This window comes from Conger conger, chromosome 10, assembly GCF_963514075.1.
Source record: "Conger conger chromosome 10, fConCon1.1, whole genome shotgun sequence".
Lineage (NCBI taxonomy): Eukaryota > Metazoa > Chordata > Actinopteri > Anguilliformes > Congridae > Conger > Conger conger.
Genome location: NC_083769.1, coordinates 42,572,346 through 42,592,094, shown reverse-complemented (window position 1 = coordinate 42,592,094; position 19,749 = coordinate 42,572,346). Strand labels below are relative to the sequence as shown.

The window sequence follows — 19,749 nt, the reverse complement described above, 5'->3', positions numbered from 1 at the left end:
TTCCCCACCTGCTTTGTCAAGGAGAAGGAGAAGGGGAAAGAGAATAGTAAAACAAAGCAGACTTCAAGAGCAGTGAAGGCAGGTCTGTATACGGAAACACAGCCTCCTCAATACATACACCTTCACACACATACACACGCATGCATGCATGCACGCACGTACACACATACACACACATACTCACACTGATTTACTTGTAATGTCCTTCACAGTGAAGAAACTCCTCCATTCTGTTACTCCATACTGAATTTGTGTTTGTGTTGATTGTGAATGGCTCACTGTTTTGCCATTATTTTTAGGTATAAAAAAGACACCTGCCACCAAAGCCGCAGTGGTGAGAGATGTGGACCAATCACAAGTCGCTAATTATTTAGACCGGTAAGTCTCCATCTTAACCTCGGTCGGTTTCTTCTCATTTTGTTTTTCAACAACAATACTAGTCATTGGTTAGGCTTTCATTTTAGAAGGTGGAATTCTGTTGAGCATAACTGGCCTTCAGAGAGCAACATTTGATTACGTCTCAGGCAACTAGTGAGTTACACAGTTGTTCATGGTAAATCAAATCTTACAGAGTATATGGTCCCCATTGGCCTCGTATGTACTGTGTTAGAGTTGGACTTCTTGCCGGGTATGTGGAGAAAAATACCTAGTTATCATCTATATCATGTGACATCAAGAGGTTAGTTGTTGTGTTAGTGGGCCATTTTGAGGCAGCCTTCTCTCTGGACCAAGACGAAATCCAAAGCCCCAGTGTAGTATTACCACTGTATTTTAAGAGATGGCATCTTTCATTCTGGTGTTATGTTTTAGGCGATAAACCTAAACTTCACCTGGTGCAAAAGGGCTTCTGTGGTGCTTCTGAAACTGTAGTATGAGCTCCCTTGCTTTAGTATAAAGTGTCTTGAGGTCCGTCAACCACAGCTCGTCATCTGGTGTACACTGCCACTAAGGCGGCATATGAGACCCAGTTCAGCTGAGAAATAGACTAAACATATTTGTAACATAACCATATTCAACATAATCTTTGCATTCATGACTGCAATTACATGAAACATCATCTTTTTCTGTGTGTTTTGAAATATATTTTTAGGGTAGCCCCTTGTCTCTAGCTGCTTGAGCTCAGACTCTGAACTCGACGGCAATTAAATCAAATATTTTTAGAATACGTGATTTGAAAGTGCCCATGGCTTCATTTCTGCTGAAAAGTCAGTTAATTTGAGGCTGTCTGTGGCAGTTAGCATCTGACACAGTGGATATAAGAGGAAGTGAGACACTTATTCACATCCTGTTAAATTATATGCTTAACGCCTGCCTGCTATTTTTGCATTGTATAAAACATCTTTTTCACTTTGAGTTATTGTTACATTAGCTCTTCCAAACTGTCCTTGCACCCTTGGGCTTACTTATACTGATTCATTTGATAAATCAAAGCATACTTTTTCAGCTTTGTGCCAATCTACCTTGTTGACTAAACCCTGGCTGCTTATTTGCTTAGCCTCAGATGTACTGTAAATCAACTGATTCATTTTATATTACAGCACAATATCCTCTGAAGTTTCTTTCTGGATTTTCCTGCTAATATAGTTGTGCAAAGGCTATCTGTCTGGTGGTACCTTCTGTGTTTAATATGCAAATAGTTATTTATTAACATTACCCTTGTGGATTATGAGTGGGCCTCTGTGTGTTCTATCACCCTATTGTAATATATTAATAACAGGTTTTGGTGCTATAAAAGTCAACTGGTATCTTTTCTGTTTTGTTTCTGGGTGCCCCGTTTCCTCTTGGTCTACAAACACTTGGTCAGAAAGATTAAAAATGTATGTGTTTGTACGTAATGTGTACTCAATTATTCAAAGTATTTACTTGATCTTTCTGGCCATGCCATAATATTCAATGTTTATACTGCACAAGCAGTATGCTAGAAATGCACACATGTGTGTATGATTGTACATGGGGTGCAGTTATGGGACATGTGTGTGTATGATTGTAAATAGGGTGCAGGTATGGGTCTCAGTGAGCTAGGTGAAGTGTTTGAGTTTGTTTTATGCAGTGTGCAGATGTTTGTGAAGTTTGTCCCTCCGGTCGGTTTCAGGCTGTGCATCTTCTGTGGGGAGAAGGACGAGGCGTTCACAGAGGAGGGGCTGGACCTGCACTACTGGAAGCATTGTCCCATGCTGCGGCGATGCGACCTTTGCAGACAGGTACTTTCAGCTACACCCTGCCCACCCAGCCTGGCCCCAATTCACCCTGGCCCCACCCTGCCCCCGCCTGGCCCTACCTGGCCTGGACCTGCCCACCCAGTGTGGCCCCAATCCAGGCTGGCCCCACCCTGCCCCTACCCCATCCCCCCGTACCCCCTGACTCAGCCTCCGAGCAGAGCTGACCTGGTTAACTGTGTGAGACGTGTGTCTTTGGAAGGCTGGACTGAGTGAGGGTGAGATGAGATCTGCTTGTGCTTTGAAAGGCTGTGTTTGGTGAGGGTGAGGGGTGTTGGATTGGGTTAGGGTGAGGGCTGTTGGATTGGGTTTGGATGAGGGGTGTTGGATTGGGTTCGGGTGAGGGGTGTTGGGTTGGGTGAGGGGTTAGGGTGAGGGGTGTTGGATTGGGTGAGGGTGAGGGGTGTTGGATTGGGTGTGGGTGATGGGTGTTGGGTTGGGTGAGGGGTTAGGGTGAGGGGTGTTGGATTGGGTGATGGGTGTTGGGTTGGGTGAGGGGTTAGGGTGAGGGGTGTTGGATTGGGTGTGGGTGATGGGTGTTGGGTTGGGTCAGGGGTGAGGGTGAGGGGTGTTGGATTGGGTGATGGGTATTGGGTTGGGTGAGGGGTGAGTGTGAGGGGTGTTGGATTGGGTGATGGGTGTTGGGTTGGGTGAGGGGTGAGGGGTGTTGGATTGGGTGTGGGTGATGGGTGTTGGGTTGGGTGAGGGGTGAGGGTGAGGGGTGTTGGATTGGGTGAGGGTGAGGGGTCAGAGGTGAGAGGTTATATGAGCTGTGCTTGCCCTCTCAGGTGGTGGAGATCTCCAGCCTGAATGAGCACCTGCTGGAGGAGTGTGAGAGTAAAGCAGCATTCACCCAGTGCCCCCACTGTGCAGAGGCTGTGCCCAAAGACCAGCTGGCAGAGCACAGCCAGAGTCAAACCTGCAACCGTGAGTGTGTCGCCGGGCCCTGCACCCCGACCCGTGTCCCCTGCGTCCCCCCTGGCCCCCCAGCCCGGCCCCCAGAGGCTTAACTACCCTCCCACACCTGGCCTGAGCTTGCTCTGAGAACTTCCGGATCTTTCTACTTTCATCTTAACTGTAGCACAATGGGCACACTGTATGATGTTTAATTTGCTATACTTTCATTACTTTCAATTAAGAGGGAGACTTAATGAAATCTGTGACTAGTACAGAGTGATGACATATTTGTTTGATTGACAAATGAATTATTAATGCAGGATGCAGTCGTGCAACCAGTAAAGTATGCAAAATACTATAACAGTTCATTTTATTATTCTGCAGGTATTTCGCAAACACACAGAACTGCATATTTGTAGGTTGATTTACAGTATTAATGAGACGAGCCGAATTGGCTTGTTCCGTTTCAATAGATAAAAATGTTGATTGAAGATGTTGCTGTGCTGTGAAACCTCTGATCTTTTCTGAATATGGCCTTTGTTATGTTTTGCCTTCGTACATGACAATACAGGAGGTCCATCCTGCAATATTCTAGCTTTCGTCAGAGTACATTGTACATGTAATCTTCACCAAGATGGTGTCACTTTGCAGTCTCATGTAAGCAAATTGTATCTTCCTGTGTGGTAGCAGTGGGCATCTCATCCACTGACATAACTGACATAGCATTTTCTACGTGAGTTCTGAGTTCTTCAGAATGTGGCTGATATTAGTCAAACAAAACCCATGCTCTTCGTTTTTTTTTGCTGAGAGGCTCTGTTTCTGTTCTCACTCTCGTTCTTTTTCCTGTTCCCTATGTTTTTACAGCTCCTGCGACTGACAAAGTATCAAACCACTGTCCTTTGTGCCATGACAATTTTATGCCTGGAGAGGAGGTGAGATTCTATTGCATTCTGTCAAAAAAACGGATCTGCAGACAGACATCGGATATTTCTGACTTTACTTTCACATTGAGGGTCGCCTAAGTCCAATTGTAAACATGAAAGCTGATCTTCAGATGCGTCTGATATTCGGTCACTAATATGTCTCTGTTTTGGGGCAGTTTCGGTCTAAGGTTTCTAGAACCCCCATAGCGCTCTTTAGAAATCTCTCCCAAGTTTTGACAGCAATTTATTTAGGTATTTGACAAGAATTCCGTTTTTTTTTTTTTTTTTTGGTTTTAAAGTAATTATTTCCAGTTGGTTTTTCCTCCCAAAATATGCAATTTAGAAAAGAAAACATTGGCCCAATCGCAGCCAGGCACCCAGCTGCAAATATGCTTCTGTATAATGACCAATGTAACCCGGCATCCATCGCTCACGCTGGAATGAGATGAAACGGGAGGACAGAACAGCAGCCTGCCAGTCATTAAGTCAGCCAGTCAGCTAATCAATCAATCAGTTTCTCAGTCAGTCAGTCAGTCAGCTAGACAATCAGCCAGTCAGTGACTCAGTCACTCAGCCAGTCAGTGACTCAGCCAGTCAGTGACTCTGCCAGTCAGTCAGTCACCCAGTCACCCAGTCAGTCAGTCAGTAAGTCAGTCAGTCACCCAGTCACTCAGGCAGTCAGTCATCCAGTCAGTCACTCAGTCAGTCAGTCATCCAGTCAGTCACTCAGTCAGTCATCCAGTCAGTCATACAGTCAGTCTCTCAGTCAGTCACTCAGTCAGTCAGTCATCCAGTCAGTCAGTCACTCACTCACTCAGTCAGTCAGTCAGTCACTCAGTCAGTCACTCAGTCAGTCAGTCAGTCAGTCAGTCATCCAGTCAGTCAGTCAGTCAGTCACTCACTCACTCAGTCAGTCACTCAGTCACTCAGTCAGTCAGTCAGTCAGTCAGTCAGTCACTCAGTCACTCAGTCAGTCAGTCAGTCAGTCAGTCAGTCAGTCTGCAGAAAGGGTCCAGGCTGTGGGGGTTGCTGGCTGTTAAGCAGCTCTATGAAAGGTGCTAGTTAAAGAGGGCAGTGTGCAGGAGTGGGCGTCCGCCATTTCCCCTCCCGCATAATTAGAGGTGGTGGGGGGGAGGGACTCACACACCTGGGGCTCAGTGCTCCACACTCCTCACAGAGATGCCTTTATCCCTCCACACTTCCCCCCTCACACACACACAGGAGCGACAGAGGCGTAGTTTAGGAAGACGTGAGGGATGAAGGCGGATCGGGGGTGAGGGGCTGTTTACTGGGTTTCAGCTCTCTGGCTGTGAAACCCGGCACTGTCTGTGGAAATGTAGTCTCCATTCACAGGGAATATTATGTTTCTTCAATAAGGGGAAGAAAAGTATTTGGGGAACTTTGAATATTACTCACAACCATTTTGGGTCATAATGAGTTTTTTTGGGGTTTTTTTAAAATAATTTTAAAATGGACAGGATTCAAATGGCCTCAATGCAGCCAGCGGGACTAAATGAATCACCCGGCCATTCCTGGTCTGCATATTAAAATCTGTTTCTTTCCTTGGGCTTTCTGATTTACCAGTCAGGCTCTAATCTGCCTAACCACTGTCTCTCTGTTCCAGTACATTTCCCATTGCCTCTCTATTACCACAACTACTGACACTGGGCTGGCCAGTGGTCGGGCTCCTCCCGAGATTTCTTCCCACTGGGAGCCTGTGAAGCATCTTTGTGGCTGTGTCTCTGCCAAATTTTCTATACAAATAAGCACTGAATTGAATTGAATACATACACAAGAAGGGCCGTATCATGTAACCATGCCACCATGCCTCTCAATAATCAACTCAATAGCTACATAATTACATTTAATCCTTTTAAGCATTGATTTCTTTTACATCGCAAAGGTCAAAATTATTTTCTTTGTGTCCCAGGACATTGGAAAGGAAAGTATTGCGTTTCATTCTCACTATGTGTAAAAGCCTTTTTTTGTTGCACTGATCAATCATGCAGGTCAGCTTACAACTGGGGTCCACTTCCTGTATGCGATACGGCTACCTGTTTGTTCACTGCATTCCAGTACCTGGAGTTCAGTAATGAAATACTTCAGCAATCAATGGGCAAAAAAGAGAACCTTCACTGGGTTCAACCTGATCACAAATTTTAGTTTTAAGACAGGTTTTCTTTAGTATTATTAACTCTGAACAGTGACCATTTTCTCTGTTGAATGGTTGTTTACATGGCATGGAAACCCCTAATAATTACCCCTAATTGGATAGTGAAGGATCACTTTGACATGATTAGACTAAATAAATACATTTTACTGAGATGCCATTTTTAAGCCTTTTCAGCTCATTTGGTCAGATTGAGTTACTTGCATTATCCTCTCCAACCTGAAGGGCTGGCTAGGTGCAGAGCATCATGGGAAGGGGAAAGTGAGCCAAAGCACACTTCCACATCAATGGCTGATTTCCATAGGGTTGTAAATAGATTATTTTGTGCGGTTGGCTAGCTTCACGTGATTTCTGCTTTGTCAGGTGGTGATTTTTAAAATGTTTTTAACCCTGCCATAAGAATTCTATTCTCGGTCCTCAAATCTCCCTGTGGAGTCGCCCGGAGATCACAGAAAAGCTCACAAAGGCTGCCTCGCCAGACCTTCTGCAATCGTGTTGCGTCACAGGAGCGTGGTGTCTGATGCAGAGATCCTAAGCTTCCTGTTAACTGTTCCTGTTAACCCCTTACAATGCTGGTGAAAGTACGAGTTAAAAAGAAGAAAGTCATTCCTTTGACTTTTTCCGGGCAGCAACCCGACTTTGAGGGTAAATAAAGAACACGGCCTGATGCCAGGCCCCGGAATGTTAGTTGGCGGAGGGCGGGGGAGGGGAGACCCCGGTGAGCTGACTCCTGCTCTGTCCGCAGGCCTGGAAAGCTCACCTCATGGGGAGAGAGGGCTGTAAACAGAACGCACGGCGGACGGCGGCCATCTTGCGAGCGCTGCAGTCACAAGGTAACGCATTCATTCCCCCTGCGCTGCGGCCTGGAGTCTCTCTGGAAAAGAGCGGAGTCTGTTTGCCAAAAGCAGGCCTTGGCCTCGACTTGGTCTCTCTCTCTCTCTCCCTCCCTCCCTCCCTCCCTCTCTCTCTCTCTCTCCCTCCCTCCCTCTCTCTCTCCCTCCCTCCCTCTCTCCCTCTCTCTCAGTGCCTGCCGGGCTGTTGGTGTGGGATTAACATGTCTGCCATTACATTTGAGCTCACTGCACAGACTGAGACTTACTAAGACACTTAGTAACTTACTTATTTACTTACTTACTTACTTACTAAGACTTTCTTATCTAATAAACCCGCCCAGAGGTTTGTAGGAGGGGGTCATTTTCATCTTTCAGTATTCACCAGTGGATACATCTAATCAACATATTTGATGAGATTACATATTTGTAAATAAACTTATTTTCTAGTGCTACTACATGAAGGGACGTTGCGTTCTTTTAAAGTCTAAAGGGCTCTTCATTAGCACAATAATCTTAGCACTTCTAAAGGATTAAAACCTCTGTGTACTGGGCTATCTAAAGGATTCAAACCACTGTTTACTGGGCTATTGTCATGCTCAGTGTTTGGTGCAGTGAGTGTTGGGATATTTGCCCTGACAATAGAGGGTCAGGCCTCTGAGTGGCTAACATGGGGGTAAGTGAGACGCTCAACGGCCCTCATGAGCACCGTGTGTAACTGTCACCGCCGTGTCCACGCTGATGTACCGCCCGCCCTCTCTTTGATCAGGAAAGATGGGCTCCACAGCCACTACAAAGCAGGGGCCCGTGGGGGCGAGAGGCAGGCCCGGGCCCAGCGGGAGCCGGATTCCTGCCCCTAAGCCTGCGGGTAGCCGGACCAACCGCCCCAACCCTGTCAGGCGGTGAGCCAGCGAGACTGTGGTCCTACGCCAACCCTGGGGCCCCAGCAGTGCACAAAAACCTGGTGACCGAGACGCAGACCCCGCTCTGACTTCTCACAAATCTCTGCAGGGGTGTCACCGCACCCCGTCTGCTGAAACGGCCGGTTAACGGGACTGAACACGGTCCCAAGAACGCTTTACTGGGTACTTGCATTTACAGTGTGTGTTTACATTGTAGCTAGTGGCTGTCTCCTCAGTTCTGGCCCTCCTTCAGTTTCAGTTTCAGTGCGTATTCAATATTTATACTTTTTCATATGTCAGGATAATCAGTGAAAATGTCGCCTGTAGTGTCATTCCTTGCTTTGTTTTAGCTTAACGGGTACACATACTGAAAAAGCAATGAAGACTTTCACAGCTGAGAAATCTTCATTTGAATTTCACACTCTAACTTCAGCGCAACACATTCCCCCAAATGAATAACTGATGAAAGGATTCTTGATTTCTTCTCCACACCTCGTTTTTTCCCAATTTCAACCATGAAGAGGACATTTTGTAGAAAATTGCAGCAGCAATAGTTAAATACAGCAGGGGAGAATGATGCAGTTTTTCCACCACTGCCTTTGGAAAACCTTGTGCTTTGCTACAAATCCGAATATCAAAAAATTATCACTTTAATATGCTGAATTAGTTAGCTGGTTTGGGCTGATTATGTTGAAGAAAACACAGGCAAGCTGAAATGTTGAGTCTACACTAATCTGCTTGAAGCTGCAAGCAAGAGAGACCTACAGGCTACTGCCTGTTCACAGGCACCAGATCACTTCAGATTCACCAATTTTCACATCACATTGACAATGTGATGGTACATACCAATATAACGTGTGCATAGTTTGTATGAATATTTAAAATTCACTCATCGTTATTGCAAAAGGAAGCACTTTTCAGTACAGAGGACTCCTAGAGAGTAGGTAAGGAACTAACTTCGTGTGTACGTTTCTTCACATTCTGTGAAGTTTTTAATGGAGGGATTGTTTCTTCTGTGTACCCTTTTCCCCTTTTAGAAATCCAAGCTTTGTACTTGGGCCTTTGTTTAGAAAAAACTGGCTGGAATGTGTGCTGTGAGGAAGAGTATTTTAGTTCTGGGTGTGAGTGATGTACTGTGCTTAGCGAACATCATGATAAAACAGCTGAGCAGTGAAAGGACAGCAGCGTAGCCATTTCAGTGCCGAGTCACTGCGGCAAAAAACAAAATGGTTTCCTCCACCCAAACCTCGAGCAGTATTACGGTGTTTTGTTTACAGGCGAGATGTAAATCAGGGATAGGTGTTGCTTAAACTTAAACAAGTAGAATAGACCTCCTGAAACTCAAGTGACAATCAGTAGTTTTCCACCCTGATGGCTGAGAGTAGCTGGAATGAATGAATAGAATAGAGTAAACAGTATGGTCAAGGTCTGTTGCCACACAGCGCTTGTCCTGGCTAAGGGACTTGTTTATTAATGTGTGCAATCGCTCAACTTGATCTGATGGTCTGATTTTAGTCACAGTAGGCAGGCCCAAGCGCCTTATGTCAAACTAACCTGTGTCTAACACTTACCTGTGAATTCACCTTTACATATCCTCAGCTGTGAATTTCCATCTCTATTATCTGATCATTAAAAATGCCAATGAAATTAATCATTGTTATTTTATCATTCAGGTTGTTTTATATTATGGTTCTGTTCCACTGAAAAAAAATCTAATTTTCAGTCAAATTTACTTTTTTTGGTTTACTGCTGTACATCATCCCTCAACTATTAAACTTTCGGGATAATACCGCCTTTTGAATGATTACGCCTTGTGTATGGTGGAATTAGTGTAATGATTTACCATTTCTATCCTTGGACTGAGAACCATTACACAGCGCATAGTCATCCTATAATGAAACTTTGCCAGCCTTTACTCCATACCCAGGAGAGTGTTTTGTGGCAATTATTTTCTTGTTACAAGCTTTAGGGACAGGTACAGCATCATGAATCTCATTGTTAGATCCTGGAATTTAATAATTCTTCTCCACGAAAAATCCAAAATTTATAGAAAAAGGACTATTGGGTACTGATGTTCAAAAAATAGCTCAAAACAATCTTCAAACATCTATTTAGATTCTGGAATAATTATAATGATATCTTAATTGGTTCAGACTGCAAAAGAAAACAAATGTTCAAATTTGTTTTTACTTCAGCCATCTTAAATAAAATATGCAAATGAGCTAATTTACATACTAAGTACTGTGCAGAAGTCTTAGGCACCCTAGACTTTATTATATGTATGTTTATTTTTTTGTGTGTGTTAGTATAAAAGAACACATTTGAGATTTCCAAATACTCATTTTCCAAAAGATTTGATTTTACAGAGACATGTTTGTATTTAATTTTAAAAAGTAACATATTACTGTAAGCAACTGACTACTTTTTACATAAAAACTTGATCAAGGCTGTCTGAAATCAGAAGCAAAGAGCCAACCAAAGTCTGCAGGAGAACTGTGGCAAGTTCTCCAACATGCTTGGAACAACCTCCCTACTGATTGTCTTATAGAACTGCAGGACAGCGTTGGCTATCTCAGAGAAGTGATTAAGAAGAAGTTTTAACGCGGAAGGGTGTTCACAAAAAATATTGATTTGAATCCATTTTTAACTATTCTGCCAAATTACTAAAATGTAATTTAAACTGTATATTACATTTATTTAGGACCTTTCATTGAATTATTTTTGAAAGAATCTTATCTGTACAGAATGTTATACAGGTGCCTAAGACATTTGCACAGTACTGTATTTTGTCGGAATTTATCTTTTATCTTTTTATCTTATGTACCTCTGAAATGATCTGGAAGACCAAAGATGTGTTTTCGGTGGAACATAACCATAATGCTTTAGTATTTCTGGAGCACTAATTCATGAACAATAATTAATATACAAAGGAAATTATGCACCCCATGCAACTGCCTCCTTATAATAGCTCTAGCCAGAAATAGATCATTTTCCATTTGAGTACGATTAGCACAATCAGTAAAAGCACAACACATTATAAATCAAATGCTTTAATGTATCAATCTATTATACAGACATAACCAAGTGTTTTCTATAATATTTTATATTTACTGAAATTATCTATGATTACGGTTGCAGGGCTCAGTCTACCTTTGTTCGTACGTCTAAAATAAACTTTGCTGCCATAAGTAACTGGTCCCTTGGGAGCTTTGGCTAGAGACCTTTGTCACTGGTGTAGAAGCCATAAATTCCTGGAATATTTATATTCCCAAGGACAATAATTTAACTAGGTTTCATCCAAATCTGACCACAGCTCTTTCAGTTAGGGGAGAGAGAGGAAGAGAGAGGGAAACATAAATGTGGGTAGAAAAGGAGAGGAGATGTGATGGGAGAGCATAAGAGAGGAACCGAGGGAAGGAAGGAGAGAAAGATTAAGAGAGGGAGAGAATTTTAACAGTCTCTCTCTAAACAGTAATAATCGCTCCACTCAAGCTCTCTGTCCCTAGCTTGCTCTTGAATCCTTTTAAATCTTTCATAACATAGATGTATCATTTAAAGTTTCAAATAAGTTGAAAAATTACTAAATATTACTAAAATCCTAAAATTACTGTCATAGCAGTATGCCAAATCTGTTGAGGGCTCACACCTTTGATCTGGTTGCATCTGGTCGTAAATTCCATCAAAGCAAATGGGTAGTCCTCAGTGTCCCATGGTTTTCTTAAAATGAAACTGAAATATTTCCACAGAAATGATTGTGTTTGACTGGTTCTTCAGGCTGTTCTGTGTGTCAGTGAGAAAAAGTTCAACAAGCACGTATCAGTAAGAATGCATGAGTCACTTTTTCATTGTCAGTTTCTTTGTTATAAGGCTGCATACAGATTTGCTGCCATTCAGGTGACGTCCTGATCCGAATACTCCTCCATGCATTTTGCTTATATTTATTTTTTTGATCAATTGTTATTTTAATATAAATAGATCATATACATACATACATACATACATACATACAGACATACACACATAAACATACACTTTTGCATGCAGTGTAGTGTTACATAAAAAATGACTTGCTTCTTTTGAATTCAAAAGTTCTTGCTTTAATATCAGAAGTAATGAATGGTTCAAAGCATCTACAGTGGGCTCCAGAATTATTGGTAATAATAATATTATTATTAATAATAATAATAATAATAATAATAATAATTGGTGTTTAGTTATTGACAGGTTTTATTTTCCAACTTGTGTAAAGTAGTGTGCTTTATTGATGATTCAATGGAATCAACTCTGCAAATACATTTTCCCAACAGACTTTTTACAATTATTGGCACTCTTGCTTTAGTGGTTTGTGTAAACACCTCTAGCAAAGATGGCAGCCATGAAGTTTTTCCTGTAAGTTGTGATACGCTTAGAGAACACATTTGGAGGGATGTTTGACCATTCCTTCATGCAGAACTTATTATTATTTGTGGGTTGGTGCTTATAGACCCCTTCTTCCATTCAAACCATAGCTTTCTGATGGAATTCAAGTCTGGAGACTGAGATGGGCCATTGCAGAACATGAATGTTGTTTTCACATAACCATTTCTGCGTGGATTTTGATGTACGATTGGAGTCATTGTGCGACTGGATAATCTATATATGACCAAGTCTCAGCTTCCTAGCAACCAGATGTTCTGCCAAACTTTCCTGGTTCTTCTCATTGTGCATTTGAAAAGTACTGGAATTCATTGTGCCATTGATCTTAAGCAGTGCCCCTGGACCACTGGCAGCAAAACATCCCCAAAACATCAATGACCCACCTCCATATTTGACAGTAGGTGTGAGGTCCTTCTCCTCGTATGCGTTCCTCACCATCTTCCTCACTGTCCGTGGGGCAATGTGCACTTGCGTCCTCTTCCTGGCAAGTTTGCAAACATTCTGCTCATTCTCCTTTTTATTTCTTATTATTGCCCTTACTGTGCTGCAGTGAGTGGTCTGTTTAACCGTATGTATTTTCTGGTGCCAGACTTGTGATGTTCAATTGCTGTCTGTGTCCTCTGAATTGAGTTGACAAAGGGAGTTTGCGTGCTTGTTACCTGTTAAAATTAGTTACATTTTATTGCCAGTTTCGCTTTGTTTGATTTTCTAATGCAATAATACCTTTTGATGGTTTTCAGAAAAAAATTGATTACTTCTTAAAAAATATTGAAACATGATTGGAATTGTATTTAGATAAAAGTATCTAGTTTTACCCTATGTTTGAACATATCATATAGATTATTATCAGTGTTGCTTATTGTATGTAGCCTTTTTCTTCGTTTTTATAAAGGGTGCCAATAATTCTGGAGCCCACTGTGTTTTAGATCCAGGTGTATAGGTATTGCTGTAACTGCCACGAGGCTTGTGATTACAGGACAGAGATGACATTGTACAGCAGAGGTGTCAAACTCCAGTCCTGGAGGTGTTTGTGGTTTCCTTTCAATCAGCAGCCAATTAAGGCCTTGAGAACAAGGTGTGTGGACTCTTTAGCCAGTGAGAGACTTTGAAATGTATCTCTCACTGCGGCCCTCCAGGACTGGAGTTTCACGCCCCTGATGTACAGATTCAACAGTGGGTTCGTATTTAGTGCAAACTTTCAAAATCACACACATGTTCACTCAAGGGATATTTTGCTACATTAGTTTATCATTGTTTATTCAATGAATGCTAACTGATTTGGGTACAATTTTTAATTCCAGGTAGAGGAACATTACCAAAGCTTTAATGCTATAACAAAACCATGAACACTAGCAACCATACAGAGTACAAGTGATATCTGCACTTTGTTTAATGTATGAGTATGGAAAGATAGCATTTTGATGAATAAAAATGTACTTGTATATTTGTAATGAAGATATTATTTCTCTCATTAAGTAATGATTTGAGGATGTCCAGAGTAATGTTATTGGCGTGTTCTTTGTTCAATAACTTCTTGAAAATTAGACAATGGTGAGACTGACCATGGACCATCTTCTGTAGCCCCTTTCTCTATAAAATGTTATTGTCTGCACAGCAATCTATGTTTTAATGACAAAAACGGAATAAAATTACTTTCTTGTGCATGTCAGTGTGTGTGGTGTGTGTTAGATCAGTAACATCGTAGCAGTGATCTCTGGAGATCACAGTGTGTGTGTTGAAAATATCCAGTTGCTCAAAATCAATTTGTCAATCACTGATAGACTCCATGGTCAGTATAGTCCTTAGGATAAACTTTAGAAAAATATATTTAGAAACCCTCTTTCCATCCTGTGTCTAACCTGCATTTAGTCTGAACCGTCTTTTCATCTGATTCACTTCTTGAAACATCATGATTCTTGTCTGTCGAACTGAAGAGCTTTCATTTCTACAAAGGTGTACAACAGGAGTGTAGCTATTGTTTACTATTTTATCATACATTGTAAGAATAAGCAGTGAAATATATCAATATCAAAAGGTTATTTTATTGATTTTTGATACAGACAGCCACACAGCCAGACTGGAAAATAATGAAAACCATTGGATATTATTATGTTGTTGTTTTAGAAACATGGGCACTTCCTCACATATCCCCAGGTGTATACACCTGCATTCCTATCATGACCAAATAAGCGCAATTTGGATGTTACAACAGAATGCAAACATTTGTTTAGTACCAGGCAGACAGTACATATCACCTTTATGCGGAAGAGTTTTTTGTTGATTTACTAAGACCACAAGAGTACAACTGTTCTTTATGCTGATCATGCATGGGTGAACTGTATCCGCCTTCCCAGGTAGATAAATATGACACAAATGTGCTATTTACAAAATATATTAAACCCTCTATGTTGTACAACATTTCACTCAGCAAAAATATGTCATTGAAGAATATATAGCTTGATTTTGCTCCCGCAAAAAGCATTTGTCTTTCAAGTCTACTTGGAATGAAAGATTATTTAATCCCCAGAGCTTCTATAATCAATTCATAATTAACAGTTGTCAGGTACATTTATGGGAACAAAATATTCAAATTCTCACATTAAATATTATAGATTGGGGAAGTATTTTCAGTATTTTTGTTTTCAACAAACAACATTTTTCAACAAACAACATTTACACAAATTGTATTACAGTTGTCTTAATGAAGTTGTCAATTGGTTGAGTTATGATGCAATGTTATTCTCTGACACAGTTTGTTATTCTCTGACACAGTTTTTCCTGCTTTTGCCATCTATTATGTGCATATCATCATTTGTAAGATCAACTTGGTCTTTTTAAAACTGTTTTGGTTCAAATTCTGAACTGAAAATAAACAGCAACAACAGTCCAACATACATAATTCATATAAAAACTTTTAAAAAACATCTTCATCCCTGCCCATTCATAACCAGTGAACAGACAGTGCATTGGTTTTAGGAGACCAGTTTGTTTATTTTTGAATTCAGTCACAGAGCTCTACTGTGCTTCCAGTGGACTAGTGAGTGGACCTGTGATTCCAAACGCATCCAAAAGGGAGGTGCAAGTCCACATCACTTGAAAACATTCAGTGTCCGGCACCTAGCACTGGCCACTGCCTCTTGAAAAGCTACACTGTGCATACAGTATAGGTATACAGACCAGTCTGTGATTAAATAGTTAAGGCTCCATCATTTTACTGATACAGAAAACAGTGGTTACAAATTGCTGGTCACAGATGTCTGTCTGAGCCACCAGGGACCTGGGGGAGGTGTGTATGTACACATATCTGACAGCAGGACATAGCCTATAAATTATGCCCAATGCACGAAAAAATACAACAAATAGGAAATGGTCACAGAAAACCACTTTAAATTGATGGGTCAGAGTACAATCCTTTTGGCGCAAGTGAGGTTTTTATCATACACTATATTCCACATCCTGAGTAACTCTTGCGGACTGAGTTTATGGATTACAATTAGGCTTCGGAAAAAACAAGGGTCACTGTTCATAGGGCTCACTTTGCGCTTCACAATGCCGAAAGTCCTGAATCCTGGATGAAGCTCCGGGGAAACGCGTAATCTCTGAAGACACATGCCCAGAAATACGTCGTCAATTGGGTAAAGCTCAAATTCTTCGGAAATTAAAAATAATCTTCGAGCTAAATCCGCTGACATTAAAAATCCCCCACCGCCAACATAAGGTGGGTAAGGTTTGTCGAATAACTCTCTTGGAATGTAATACTTACTCTGTCGGTTCCTAATTGGGATCGCTTTGGAAATGGTGTCCCCAACAAATAAATTGTGCACTTTTTGTTCTTCTGTTTTAAAGCCAATAAGTTCCAATAGATTGTTCGTGTTCACAAACACATCGTCGTCCCCTTTGAATATGAACTTTACCTGGGGGCAGTAAGTGTTAAACCACTTCAAAAAATTAACCTCTTTTAGAGTGAGGTTGAAAAAGGTGTCCATGAAATCCCACTGTAAGATGTCTCCGTATATCCTGTCCTCGAACTGGATGAGCTTTTGAAGATTTTTGGCATCTTTGCCCGTGGAGGGACTACCTATAAGAAACAGTGTCTTTATCTTACGACCATTGATTGCCTGCTCTTTACCCCACGTATTACGCACAGCCTCGCGTCTGTCGTGTTGTTCGATTACAGATTTAACCACAATCAGTACATTCACGTCCTCCTCTCGGCACTTCTCCGGATGATTTATCAGCATCGGGAAATATCTACAGTGTCTGTGCAGGACGAATTGGTGGAATCTTGGATCTAGCCGTCGAAACCAATCCTTTTTCTTCACAGACACATCTTCCTTGCAGTCAATCACATCCACATCCCAAGTCATTCGGGTCGTATTTGAAACGAATACATCCTCCAACTTTTCTATAAGTCCAGGGGGCGAATTGTTTCCCAAAGCACCCTTAATGATGGAATTGCTTTTGTAAAAATCGCTCTCAGCCTCGAACCAGCCATTGGCTACTCTGGTTTTCACCACCAGATGATCCTTAACATTATCTTCCACAAACTTGAATTTTTGAATCATCAATAAAGTGGCCAAAGCTAAAGACAAACTGATGAGAGTTTTCAATACTCTCTTCCGTCGGAAAAAATACTCCATAGCCAACCTAAAGCACGAACAAGCTTGGCTAAGAACCCCTTTTCAGATATATTCTACTCTTTCATTATGTTCTTTCGCCTGGGTTCGCCTCGTCACCCCGCACAAGAAGTCCATCGTTGCATCCTACTGCGCCCGAGGGAAGTCTATCGCCCTGTGATCCTGTGGTGTAAAAAAGTGCGCATAGAGTCCGGCATACCGTAGGCTAACTGCTGTTCATAGAATCCGTTGAAAGGGAATTGTCGTTTTCCGAATGCCACTCTGGAACTCTGGTCACATCTCGTCTCATACTTGATTGTCCCTTCTTGTTTACTGGGCGTTTATAGCCTCTCTTTCACGGTGAGTTTAAACTATTCCTTTCCCCTTTTATCCTCCTCTTTGTTCAGCCGTCCAACAGGAGGGCAGCCGCGTCTGCTAATTGCTTCTCTCGCTATCCTATTTTGCCTTGATCTTAGCCCTCCCCACCCCACAACACCTATCTGCGACGGGCAGGTTTCTCGTTTCACATCACAGATGGCAATGTGTTAGCTCAACCTACGTGTCCCAAAGGCTTTAAAGTAGATACCCAATAGCGATCTTGTAATTAATTTAAGCATGTCACAAAAGGTTTGGTATGGCTATTTGTGGACCGCAAACTGTAGGGTTTTACAGTCGATGTTCATTTCAGCGTTTCATATAAATGTAGCACAAAAAATGTAAAGTTTGCATATTCCCTTCACGTGAACGCCATATTCCCCATCCAAGACGATTAGCCTGCCTTTTAAATTGTTTGGAAGAACAAGGTCATTTTAATGTAGGCTATGGTAAAGCAAGTATGTTGCAGAATACATAGAGCACAAAGATACAGTAAATGGCCACTGTTCATTGAACTCGAACGGAGTAACAACATTTGAGTCCAATTGGGAACATTATACATATTATGTGTTCTCCCCGAATTAATTTGACACCAAATATTACTGTACACATAAGCTGAACCTCCCATTTAAAAAGTTTCCCTACCACTTTCTTGCAGTTGTTTTCACATTAACAACAATACAATGTCATAAAATTCCACCTGAATTGAATTAAAAATGACTACTTTCAACACAGGATGTTCACCTTCCCAAAGCAATATGATGGGCCAGTAATTATTCACAAAATTCCTGAAAATAAAATCATGCTGATGAAGTTCCTTACCCTATAATTTATATCTATTCTGAACCCTTACACATACAGTTTAAATGTCCTGAAAAATACATTGCAAAGGTATTAGCACAGGAATTGAAGGTTTAAGCCGTATAAACCGATGGCTCACAGGTGCCCTTGGTAGGCAGAAAAATACATTACATTACATTATTGGCATTTGGCAGACGCTCTTATCCAGAGCGACATACAGTTGATTAGACTAAGCAGGAGACAATCCTCCCCTGGAGCAATGCAGGGTTAAGGGCCTTGCTCAAGGGCCCAATTGCTGTACAGATCTTATTTTGGCTACACCGGGATTAGAACCACCGACCTTGTGTGTCCCAGTCATTTACCTTAACCACTACGCTACAGGCCACCCTAAAATAGATATTGATATTCCAATTGGACAAGTACACAACTTTTTTTTTTGGTCCGGCCAACTTGGGGATATGTGAACCAGGCAGACTGTTCCCCTTGCTTCTCTGACAATATTGACACCTGCTGGCTGGACAGTGAAATAGCTTTGCCACTAAGGAAATTGAATTATTCATTTACACTGTACACATTTATGCATTTAGCAGGGGCTCTTATTCAGAGTGACTCAGCAGCTTACATTTTACATAGAACTACTTATACAGCTGGATAGTTCATGAAGCAATTCCGGTTAAGTCTCTTGTTCAAGGATTCAAGTAGATTCAAGTGGATTCAACTGTGTCACCTGGGAGTAAAACCTGCAACTTCATTGGTTAAGCATAGACACACACACACACACACACACACACACGCACACACACAGACACACACACATTATTTTCTGATAGGGTTCTTCTATTGCAGTGTTTTAGTGACTGGTTGACAGGTGGAAATTAAAAGAGAATATTCTACAGGCATAATGCACAGGGACTATTTGTTTCCCCATCAACTGACCCATTAACCAGGTTTGTGTTACCACTGACTTCATCTACATAACTGATATTGTGGTTAGATCCAGGCCTGATTGTAGCAGTTCAAGACCAGACTTTTTCCCTCAAGGCTACAGTAGCAATGCGCTTTAAACCTTAAACATTTTTGTTGCACAAACATAACAATGACAATGGTGTTACACAGACACTTTAGACAGTGTGTTAGTTTGACATTTACAAATAAAATTTTAAATAAATAGAAGTGTGACACTGACACATTTACTCATTCACAACAGTTTTGTAATCTCTCCACAGCCCTCTGGAATGCCACTTCATGTTTTAGTCAGTGATGTTACAGATACATTGATCTACATTGATATTGATCAGACTGCCAATAACTCTACAAATCAGGGTTTCTTCATTTAAAGATGTTTATGTACGGTTCCCAACATCATTTGAACTTTATTAACTAAATTGCAGATTATTATCGTTACCCGTTTGAACAGATGTCATGTTATTTCACATTCAAATGTGTTCTCGGAATAACATTACGCCTATTCAGTCCGATTCAGTGATGATTCTTGTACGATTGTGTCCAATTAGGGAGGCCACATTGGGAAAACAATTATTTAAAAAATATTAGGAACATGATTTCCAGAGGCTTTTCACACGTTCAATTATTTTGCGTATAA

General features: G+C 41.4%; 2 protein-coding genes across 2 annotated transcripts in view; one reads left to right on the top strand and one right to left on the bottom strand.

Annotated features, from left to right (window-relative positions):
- Nucleotides 1–14,018, top strand: part of cep104 (centrosomal protein 104) — a 37,972-nt gene extending 23,954 nt beyond the window's left edge. The window contains exons 16-22 of the mRNA XM_061259117.1: nt 22–82; nt 300–378; nt 2,093–2,201; nt 3,005–3,143; nt 3,978–4,045; nt 6,952–7,039; nt 7,806–14,018. Coding sequence (XP_061115101.1) covers nt 22–82; nt 300–378; nt 2,093–2,201; nt 3,005–3,143; nt 3,978–4,045; nt 6,952–7,039; nt 7,806–7,942 — 681 coding nt within the window. The 3' untranslated portion in view covers nt 7,943–14,018. The remainder of the gene's footprint in view (nt 1–21; nt 83–299; nt 379–2,092; nt 2,202–3,004; nt 3,144–3,977; nt 4,046–6,951; nt 7,040–7,805) is intronic.
- A 358-nt stretch (nt 14,019–14,376) lies between these two features.
- b3gnt7l (UDP-GlcNAc:betaGal beta-1,3-N-acetylglucosaminyltransferase 7, like) lies at nt 14,377–17,463 on the bottom strand. The gene has a single exon (XM_061258266.1). It carries the CDS (start codon nt 16,992–16,994, stop codon nt 15,753–15,755), a length of 1,242 nt encoding a protein of 413 aa, XP_061114250.1. The 5' UTR covers nt 16,995–17,463; the 3' UTR covers nt 14,377–15,752.
- Nucleotides 17,464–19,749: the final 2,286 nt, after the last annotated feature.

What these genes read in the sequence shown, in the direction of transcription:
- b3gnt7l (XM_061258266.1), bottom strand. Translation starts at nt 16,994, where the DNA reads ATGGAGTATTTTTTCCGACGGAAGAGAGTATTGAAAACTCTCATCAGT.